Genomic DNA, 11,429 nt, shown 5'->3' on the forward strand with positions numbered 1-11,429 from the left:
GACAGACAGCAAATATTGTACAGAAGAGATATACTTTATTCATGCAAATGTGTCTGGGGAATAAAATAAGGACTGCTCAAGGTGTAATATTGAGGGATTGATGGACTCTGAAGAAGAAGAGTGGTGAAGATGAATTAAGAGGATGCTTAGCAAGATAAATTGGATAGAGGGACAGACACAGAATGGAGGCAAGAGAACTACATAGTGGGCAGAAGTTCAGGGGTTAGAAACCCAGAGCCGGATCGTGTAATAAGAGGATGTTCTCAATATCCTGTTCTTGAATATAATTCAGCAAAATTATCTAAAATCCACTGGTGAAATGTGTGTCAGTACTACCTAATGATGGTTGTGCATGGATTACAACAGCCAGGTACTGCAGCTGGACCTTGTCCTCATAGGGCATAAACTGGTGTACGGGCCAAAAGTTTCTAAGCGTTTTCTTGTGAAACATCAGAAATGTAAAGTTCATGTTTCCCTTTTTTTTAAAAAAAATCTTATTGGACTTTATTCCACAGTCCTGTTTCATTTAAAACAAAATTAAAAGAGTCATGGGGAAAGCACGATGCTAGCTTGTGTGTTGCTGTTTCCTGAGCAGCTCTATTCATGTGTGGAAAAGAATGATGCCATGGAAAAGAAGCCTGGAAAAGAATGATGGCATCTTGATTTTATGTGTATTGTATATATATTATGTACATCCAGAAATTTCAGAGTACTTCAAAAACAAAGTAATTATCTGAGTTTGGTGGTGGAGAACTGGAAGAGACTATGATGGACATAGTTCTTAACACTGATCTTAAAAACTCCATGTCCCGTTTTAATTTCTTTGTCCCACAATAGGTAAGAAATAAAGTATTAGAGTTCTTGCACATAGACAGCTTTTTACATTTTATATTTAAGTTACTGTTTCTAGCTATAATCCCAAGTTGCTACTAAATAGTCTTACATTTTTAATGTGAGGTAGGGGCTAATTTTTGTAATATCAGTACTTACACTAGGATCATCCTGCTGAGATCTTCAAAAGCACTGACACAGGGACCGTGACACAGCCATTGTAACCACCAATTCAATGTATGGGTTGGATGGGCAGTGAGGTGGATTGAAAACTGGCTGAATGACTAGGCCCAGCAGGTGCCATGGAGTCTAATTGGAGGCCAGTAACTAGCAGTGTACCCAGTACTGGGTCTGATCCTATTTAACCTCTTCATTTATGATCTGGACAACGGGGCAGAATGTATGCTCAGCAAGTTTGCAGATGACATCAAACTGGAAGGCATGGCTGAGATGCCGGAGGGCCATGTTGCCATCCAGAGGGACCTTTCTAGGCTGGAGAAATGAGCTGACTGTAACCTCATGAAGTTCAACATGGAGCAGTGCAATATCCTGCAGCTGAGGAGGTACAGCCCCAGGCACCAGTATCTGCTGGTGTCTGCCCAGCTGGAAAGCCGCTTTACAGAAAAGGACCTGGGGGTCCTGGCAGACACCAAGTTGACCATGAGCCAACAATGTACCTAGTATCCTGGGCTGCCTTAGGCAAAGCATTGCCAGCAGGTCGAGGGAGGCGATCCTTCCCTTCTGCTCAGCACTGGTGAGGCCACACCTACAGCACTGTATCCAGTTCTGGGCTCCCCAGTGCAATAGAGACATGGACATACTGGGGTGACACCAGCAAAGGGCCACAAGGATGATTAAGAGACGAGTATCTCTCCCATGAAGAAAGGCTGAGACAGTTGGGAGTGTTCAGCCTGGAGCAGAGAAGACTTAGGGGGAATCGTATCAAGGTAGATAAATACCTCAAGGGTGGGTGCAAAGAGGATGGAGCCAGGCTCTTTTCAGTCCTGCCCAGTGACAGGACCAGAGGCAAAGGGCACAAACTGAAACAAGATGTTTCCTCTGAATGTCAGGAAATGCTTTTTCACTGTGAGGGTGACCAAGCACTGGTACAGGTTGCCTGGAGAGGTTGTGGAGTCTCCATCTTTGGAGATATTCAAACGCCGTCTGGACATGGACCTGGGAAAACTGCCCTAGGCAGCCCTGCTTGAGCAGGACAGTTGGACAAAGTAACCTCCAGACGCCCCTGTCAACCTTAACCATTCTGTAATTTGTGATTTTGCTTTCGTGTTCTATTGAAAATCCTATCTTTTCTATGAAACATTGAGAGTAAAAATATTTCAAACTTATGGCAGTCATTTTCAACGAAGTGTTTTCTGTGAAAAGCAGAAGTTCATAATGAAAAACCATTTACACAATAAACATATTTTTTCAGACAGAAGTAAGCTTGGAAGGAAAATGCTCACTAGCTCTATTTTCGAAGAACTTTATTGAGTATGATGAAATCTTTGTTTTTGTAATAACAAAAAATTATAGTAAAAGAAGTCAAATTCTAAAAGTTAGAAAAGACCCGAAGTAGAGTCACCCATTTAAAAGTAACTCACCCTCTCTCTTACATGTGTGCATCTAGATCTCCCTTAACTTGTCTAAACAGATGCCCACAAGATGAACTGTTACTGCAGAATAAAACAAGAGAGCACAGTCTGCAAGACAGGCACTTTAGTAACAGAGATGTGTGAAAGACAAGAGGGTATTTCATGAGGAAAAAGCATCATCCTGAGGGTAAGGTAGTTCAGTGCTGCCTCAGAAAATTGTTTTCCAACTCTGTCCCCAAGTTCATATACAATACCAGGCAAAATTTCTTAACTGGCTACGAACTTCTGGTATTTGATTCCTGAATGTCCCGACAGCCGATGGGGTAAGGGTTGAGCACTCCCAGTTGCAGCTAAAGTAACAAGTATGATACTCTTAGTAAGACAACGTTGATTCTAATTGCTTTGCAAAATCAAACCAAAGCACCTCTAGCTGGTGAGATCTTGCTCTTTGGACCTCTGTCTATTTATGCTTTAGGTTTGTTTTATTTTTAAAGGAAATAATATCTACTTATCACCCTGTGATGTTTTAAAGATAAATCTGTGCATATTTGTGGAGAACACCATGAAAAATATTTGAATCTTTACACAGAACAAGAACTAGGGTCCCAGCAGTAACACCTTCACATCAAAAGAAGACAAGAAGAGTAGTCCCGAATAATTGTCCATCCCCGAAATGAAGAAGCAGTGTTCTGCCTTAAAATTAAAATGCAATTTTGTACTGGAAGATCATGTATCATAACGTATACATAAATCAGGCTGAATAAGGCAATGCTAAGTTTCTCAACTTGGCGAACTTCATAACTTCTTTGCATAGGGCTTTTGGTTTGTGGAAATGAAATAGTTAACACCTCATAGGCATTTGCAGGCCTCATTAGAAAAGAAATATTTGCAATTTTTCATGACGGAGTGAACACAATTTAATTAACAAAGGAGTGAATTATTCATAAAACAATGCCCAGGGCTTGCTTGTCTGGCTGTCTAGAGCCTCTTTATCTGAAGAACTGCAATCACAGCTCTTTTTTACCACATCCTGCTTACCTGTCATGGTTTGGTGAATAGTTGTATGACTTAAAGGTATATAAGGTCTGTTAACTCCCTCATTTGGAGCGAGTTGATACCAGCAGAATCTGTCACTGCTGCTCTGTACTCCCTGCTGAAGCTGTGGTAATAACCTGCTTCTGTTCTGACCTGACCACAACTGCACTCTGGTTATTCTGTGAAAGGTTTTACAAGTGCTTAATATCAATTTTAAATTGTTTAAATAGCTATATGAGTAGTGTCATTTATTGTAAGTAACCCATATGTATTTTCTTTCAAGGTTAACTTTGGCATCTTCTTAAAAATTCTCAGGATGTTGATTTCCAAACTGAAAGCTCAGCAAATGAGCTTTCATGACTACAAATACAGGTATGTAATAAATAACAAAGAAGTCCTAGCCTACCCCCCCCCTTTTTTTCTCACAACATCAGAAGGTTGCCAGTTGGCCCTTGCAGATTATACATTTACCTACTATCACCAGGTGTAACAGGTATTCAGAGTATGATATAGGAAAGCCATCTGGGGAAAAAGACTCCACAAACATTTTCTTATTTGAAAGGTAAAGGCAGGTCAGCACCTGTGTGCTGAGTATTATGAGCATTTTCTCAAGGACTTTGCAATGCAGTAAGATCTCTGCTCTCAGGTATCCTCACTGTACACCTGTGGCCTCTACTGCTGTGACACATTTTTTCCTTGAGTGTGACAAAAGGTTCTCCAAAGAAAAGGAGGTGTAGAATATTTATGGGACATTAGCATTTTTGATCTACCTTTTTTCACAGACGCAGACACCGTTGGCTCAAGATGTCCCTGGTCTTGTAAACCCAAATGAGAACACTATCCTTAACCTGCACTCTTGCAGGCCCTGGTGTGGGCTCTCTTGGCCAGAGTCTCAATGGTGCAGCATGTCTTTCACAAAGTCTTGGAGTTGGCCTTTGCACAAGCATCTTCCCACTTTGTGGGAACAGCAAGGACGGGCTGCTCTGCAAGGAGCTAAGGGTGCAGTGAAAACTGCCCTTAAATCAGTAGAAACCTGAGGATTCGTTACCTGCTTTCCACATCCCAGTTCTTTCCAGTTCTTAGTATCTTTAATCAAAGCATTGTAAATCTGTCTGCTACTACAGTCCTGCCTTACTAAGAAGAATTATTTTATTGTCTAACAGGACTGGGCAGGCAGTGGTGGGATGGAAATTCCACTAACTTCCTATTAAATTCCAGTGTTAAATCCCTAACAAGAAGCGTATTTCCATTTTCCTTCAATATTTAAGGTACAAAAGATCTCAGCTATATTCTCTACATTGCTACAGGAAGATTGTTGTGATGATAGCCACAGGCATCAGTGCCTGTATTTAATATTGCCTAATTTTTGTGTTATATTTTCTTTTCTACTGTTTATGATTTTGCTAAACTTTCAAAGACTCAAACTATTCCTCACATTGCAAGTCTTCCTCAGAACGAACTCTCTTTTGAGATTTCTTCTTTCATCCATGCAAAAACGTTCCCAGACTTGTTAAAGAAGATCCTCTTTCACAAAAATTCTTCTGGTTGCATTTTTTTAAGAAGCAGACAACGGCTGACAGTACCTCAAAAACTTCCTATACAGCTGCGTAGAGTTTTCAGCAGTGATAGGAAGGTCTAAGAACCCTGTTAACAGATCACTCATATTTAGCTGTATAAATATTTCTCTGTTACCTAGCAGCATAAGTTTGATGATAGTGGCTTCCCTGTTCAAATTTTTCTCTCTAACTTTTCACATTAAACTCAAAGCCAAGATTCCCTCCTGTACAGCCTTTTCTGATAGTGTGCTCCAAAATTTAGATCTGGGAATTTGTCCTCAATATCACAAAAAAAAATACCATTCCAGAGTCTGAAAATTGAGGGAATATTTCTGGAATAATTTCTTTGGAGATTAATTTTTTATTTTTGGAGCAAGGATATCGAAAAACTACTGTAATCAAACATTTTCTTTTTAAGATTGGCAAGATCTACACTTGTGCTGATTCCATTGTTGGGGATCCATGAATTTTTATTTACTTTCATCACCGATGAACAGGTGGAAGGACTTTCAAGACATATCAGACTTTTCATTCAGCTGACAATGAGCTCATTTCATGTAAGTACTGTTTTGTAAGTACCGTTTTTAGGGTCATAGATCCACACATATATGTTGCCCACCTGTAGATATCACAAATATACAGTATTTTTATTTAATATTATGCTCCAAACCATAATGTCTCTAGATACACTATTACAGTCACAAGATAAAAAATTCACAAATCGCATATTCAAAATATGGTAGTCCCAAAGTCCAAAAAAGGAGTCTGACATCTTCAGTAACAGTGTCCTCTGTTCTCTGGTAATTGGTGGCAGTTCATCAGAGACTCCTGTTCTAAAAACAGGATTAAAGTGCTCTACTTCAAATATGTGTTTCAAGTAAGTTAATTCCTAAAAAGCAGTGGATGTCTTTTTTTTATCAAAATTTTCAGATGATCTGTTGACTTTGCAGTCATACTGAGGAGAGAGTTAGTCCAGACTCGTCTTTTTACGTGCATAGTACACGTCCAACATACTTCAAACACACCACAATGACCTTGTTGTCCTGCCACTGTACAAACAAAAACCAGTCAAGACTCTTTGCACCAGGAGTTACAAGGATCAGCCTCAATTTAGCTTAGGTAGTTGGGGCAGTCAGTTCATGACTGACACCTTACTGACACAGTGGACCTGTGGAGCAGTCCTTACCTTTTAGGACTTTTTCCAAAAGGAGTTGAATGTAGACTACATGGCATTTGGGGCAGTTTGATGAGAGGAGATGCAGATCTGAATACTGTGAGAACAACGAGCAGAGATAAAACTTTTGCTGTGAGGAGAAGCATGTGAATATCTCTGGCTGGGAGTCCTTACTACTCCTTAACTCACTACTTCGATATGCATCTGCCCTCTTCTGCAGCCTGAGACATGAAGTCATCCACACATTATTGCACTTTTCCTCCAATTTACAGTGATTCTTGATTTTAACCTATATGTATGCACCAGTGCTCTGGTGTATGTAAGCATCAGTGCTTTGACACTGTTATTCAGGCTCTAATGAAAAATTTCCACTACAGCTTGAGGGCGAAAAGCCCAGGCAGGCATAAGGGAGTTCATGCAGAGCCACCACCCTAGGAGAGCCTGCGGACTTGGTGTTGAAGTACATGTTCCTCAGTTAGACATATCCTTACTTGGAGAGGTTGCAGTGACTAGATGCTATTTTAAGAAACACAGAATCATTTTAAGTGAAAATTTTATTTACTGGCTTGTACAAAGAAATCTGATATAGACGATAGCTTGCTCATCCCTGCTAGAAAACACAAACTTCATTCCTTTTAGAGGAACATGCACGTGCTTGGCTACATGGCACACTTTAGAAGCAAAACTTCTTTTCAAAATACCCAAAGACCTTAGACAATGTTTATTGCAGATTCTCTTTTTTAGCTACAGCATTATTTCTGAAAGGATTAGCAAAAGAGCACATAAACTGTACACAATTACATTTGTTTAGTCTGTAAATCTGCTCAGTAGTTTTAAAAAGCAGTTAAACTGTTTTGTTACAGAAAAACAATTACCTCTGGGATCTCATCTGGAGGTTTTAACGCAAACATTTTCAAGGAGCACTATATTAAATTCTGCTGTAGATATGATGCCCCTTTGCTTTAGAAAGTGGAGCAACCTAAACATGTCGGCTCACTAGTGCTTGCAAATTGTTAGCCACAGGAAAAAATACTGGCTTCTGGTATACAACACTCAGCTATTTAATGAGTAATTTATCATGTTGCCATTGTGAATAGAACAGAAGACCTTTCAGGATTGCTAGAAAATTAACAGTATGTTAATTTTTATGTTACTAACAGCTGTGTATGTGAATTTCTTTTTAAGCTTTAGTCTGAGAAAAACTGAAACATTTCTGGAAAAGTACAAGTGAGAAAACAATTGAATGATGTCAGTTGTATTATAAATAAGGTTATGACATGTTTTTACTCGTAATATGAACATTGCCTTGAGACTAATAGTCAACACTATTTATTATCTTCATCAGAAGTTGTGTCACTGATGTGTTTAGACATATGAAAAGAAGTGCATTTCCTGAAGCAATGGTAACAAATCTGCATATCTGTGCCAGACGGGTAGGCTGAGGTGCATGCATGTAAGCTGTTTTGATCTGAGAGATGGAAAAAGCAAAGAGCAATTTCAGGGTTGGTTTAAAACAAGTTTTATCTTTAGGATTTAACATTTTTTGAAAGGTGTTTATTTAAATCAATTAAATCAATTTAAAACACTTAACACAGCTGAGCCTTAAACTAGCACTTATCACTTACTATATCACTAATTTAACAAAAAAAAATCAATGAGATCCCTCTCAGTAGTCTTATTTGCAAATTCAAAAAAGCACATAGATAATATGAGACCTCAAGCTGCATTTCTTTTGTTTTACCATGTTTGGAAATAGCAGCAGTCACAGTAGAACAGCAGTAGTTAAAAAAAAAAATAAATTCTGCGGTGGCAAAATGAAGATAACATGGAAGATCTGACTGGGTTGTATAGTCTCTGTTCTTCAGCATCTGCAACAAATGTGCCCTACATTTGCTAAGGCACCATATGAAAACAATTTAGTGGGTACTTCAATAATAAGTAAATACAGGCAACTAGTTTCCTTTTTGAAAATGAAAAAGCATTGTTTATAGTTATGGCTTTAACGATAATGTCATGTTTAAACTAAAACTTCAGGTATTTCCTGCACACCCTAACATTTTCCTCTTACTGTCTGTCTCTTACAGGGTTTTTTTGTAGCAGTTTTATATTGCTTCGCTAATGGAGAGGTAAGAGACAATGCTGTAAGAAAAGTTTTTAGTTGATTAGTAAAGTATATTAATGACACCAAGAAGGATGAACACACTGACTAGCTCTGTTTATTTGAGAGCATGTGTGCATTCTTTTGAACTGGTATAACTGTTTTGTATGAAGACAACAGCAAGACATCTCACAGGTTTGGGATCCAAATGCAAAGCATTTCCACTGAAGCCTGAGTGGCTATAGCACTGTGGAGGTGTGGATACCCTGGCGAGTCTGAAATACCAGCAGAGGCTTATGGTCAGCCACCTAAACCCCACTCCTCTAATCAGCTGGAATCTCAGACTTCATGTTAGACCAGGCTAAACCCTCTCTTAGTTTATCCCTCAAGCCCCTGTGAAGCGACCAAATTTGGGGTGCTTTAGTATCTTAGATAGCAACATATTGAAAAAATAATTTCATGTATGCACTGCTCAGGACTTCCGCAAACTTGATGGGAGAGGATTCCTTGTCTGAAAGTTGTCTCCTGCTATTCCTGAAGGGACAGTTAGGGGTTCAGTTTGCTCCATGTCAGGATTTAGGCAGATCAGTCTTGGCTCTTATGCAAGGACATGACGGCAGAGAAAGCTAACCTCCTACCCAATGTAGGATGAAGACTGAATTCAGATCAGGTTGCTTGGGGTTTTGTGCAGCTGAGCTTCAAACCCTCCCCAGAGACAGAGGTTCCACCGCCTCTCTGGTCCTCTGTTCCAGTGCTTCACTGTACTAAGGAGGAAACATCTTTTCTGTATATTCTGTTACAACTTCCCCGATTTATTTGAATTTGTGATCACTGTCTCTTGTGTCCCTACCAAACACCTCTGTAGAGTGCCTGGCTCCACATCCTCCATGATCTCCTCATAGGCAGTATTTAGGCCTTCAGCGTGTACAAGCCCCATTCACTCAGCGTCTCCTTACAGGGCAAGTGCTCCAGCCCGGATCTCTGCTGTTCTTGCTAATTCAAGCTTATCAACATGGTTCTTGTACTGGTTGCCCAAAACTAGATGAAGTATTTAGAGGCAGCGTAACAGAGAAAAGGAGAACGAGCTGCTGGCTCTGCTCCCACCCATAAAACCCAGTGCCTTCATCACCATCACAGCTGCACACTGACTTGCTACAAGCTACTTCAGAAAATGATCCTGTGTAGGCTGTGGAATTAATCTCACTTAATTTTAGATGTTTTCTAAGTTGAATCTCACTGTCTGTACTTCCCTTATACTTAGGTGGGGTGCAAGTCTCCACTACTTGCAGTAAACAGACACGTATCCAGCATCAGTAGCACTTAAGAGCCTGGCACAGCCAGCTGGCATGGTACACACTACACTGACACAGGTACATGAATTTGGACACCTTTTTAAAGGTACCAGTGAAACAAATGAGATGGGCTTTATACAAAAGGTAGGCCATATGTTCCTAATATTTAACAAGGAAATCTGGAGCAATTCCGGAACTACTTAAATAAAAAAGTGAACTGGCACTTGTCTGTATTACAGGAGGACTTGTCTAACGTTTGTGAAGGGCGCAGAACCTCTAGCATCTCTTATGAACAGTTAAAAGTTGCTCTTTTGGCCTTCTACCTCCTGGTTCAGCTGAGCTCTCAGGCCAAAGGGGCTGCTGGTTAGAACAAGGGCATGTCCCACACCCCTGCGTGGCGCTGGAGCCTGCCCTCCATCTGCAGCACCAGCTCCGGGGATGCAGGCAGCGGGACGCTCAGCATGGAGGATTTAAGGCGGGCTGCCAGATAAAAAGCTTTAACAAAACAAACCAGATATCCAAGCACAACGCTCTGGCAAAGCTGCATGGTCCTCATTTCCACAGCCCTTGGGCTTTCCTCCTCCTCACTTCATCAGGCTGTAAACATGAAAGTCACTTGAGTGCCACACACATGCATTAGGATCACAATGTACCAGAGATTCAGCGGCTAGGAAAAACTTTCCCAAGTCAGAGTGAAGAGGGTGGACTCTTAAGCTTAGCTTAGCGAACAAGTCCATTTCTACCCTACAAGGACCTTGCCAGGTGCGAGGTGCACCCCAAAGGAGCAGGAAGCTCAGCACTTCCACAGTCCCTCTCATTTTACAGCAAGCAACTAGTGGACTGCAGGGTGGTCACAAGATCTTGCCATGGACAGTTTTCTTCTCTTCCCAGGTGAAAGCAGAGCTCCAGAAGCAGTGGTCCCGCTTCCTGCTGGCAAATCCCTTTGGCTGTAAACTCTGCTTTCTTGGGGAAAACATAAAATACCTGAGGAAATGTTCACAGAAACGAAAAAACCAGCACCTCAGCAGCAAACACCGCTTGTGCCTGGAGGCAAGCGAGCCCTGGGGCATGCAGCTCCAGCAGGTGCTAGTGAAGCAGAGGATAGACCTCAGCCCACAGCCAGGCCATGCTCTCCCGTCTCTTCTGCGGGCAAGCATGTCAGACAGCAGCGAAGGAGAAGTCACCACCGGAGAGACAACCGAGGAAGTCTTTGAAGAGAGTGAGATTTAGAAAGCTGTCCACTAGGACAGCACCTGCCAACAGCCACAGTATTTTGAAAGACCTTCTCTCACCTCCAGACTGTACAGATCTCTGGGATGTGCAATGCAAGGAGGAAGCAGTCAATGTTCCAAATGTCTCCGTTTTCCTTCTCTGAGAAAAACGTTAATCTGGATGTTGCTAACCTGCATGGCTGGGGTAGAACAGGTTTGCTCTATCAAAAATGCTTGGAGTTGAGCAGTCTGGAAGGTAACTGATGCTGAAAGAGATGCACACAGGGGAGCAGGATGTATTCTGGAAACGAGTAGACTCTGGCCACACGTTGTGTCCCAGCAGCTTCATCCATGCTTGTCTGCCGTCCTACTCACATAATAGAGAAGCTTGGGAAGAAACAAACTTTTGCTTGCCTGTTTTAGCATCTTCACTCAAAGTTTAGTGCTGGAAATGTCATAATGAAATGAAAGACCAAAACGTTTTCTTTTAGAAGTGCTCAAATGAAATGTTTTGATACAATTTTTGTTTGCTAGTGTTTGTTTTCACTATATTTTTGACACAAGGTACACGTTTTGATACTACAGCGGGTTTGCCCTGCCTGCGGCCCAAAGGTCAAAACCGATCAGTGGTAAGTGCTGC

The 11,429-nt window shown here is 41.1% G+C and overlaps 1 protein-coding gene across 1 annotated transcript in view; it reads left to right on the forward strand.

Moving 5' to 3' along the window:
- GLP2R (glucagon like peptide 2 receptor) overlaps positions 1–10,808 on the forward strand; it is a 36,354-nt gene extending 25,546 nt beyond the window's left edge. Inside the window, exons 10-13 of the mRNA XM_075441129.1 lie at positions 3,742–3,830; positions 5,433–5,571; positions 8,273–8,314; positions 10,470–10,808. Of these exons, the coding sequence (XP_075297244.1) occupies positions 3,742–3,830; positions 5,433–5,571; positions 8,273–8,314; positions 10,470–10,808 (609 nt within the window). The remainder of the gene's footprint in view (positions 1–3,741; positions 3,831–5,432; positions 5,572–8,272; positions 8,315–10,469) is intronic.
- The last annotated feature ends 621 nt before the right edge of the window (positions 10,809–11,429 follow it).

This window comes from Opisthocomus hoazin, chromosome 21, assembly GCF_030867145.1.
Source record: "Opisthocomus hoazin isolate bOpiHoa1 chromosome 21, bOpiHoa1.hap1, whole genome shotgun sequence".
Classification (NCBI taxonomy): domain Eukaryota; kingdom Metazoa; phylum Chordata; class Aves; order Opisthocomiformes; family Opisthocomidae; genus Opisthocomus; species Opisthocomus hoazin.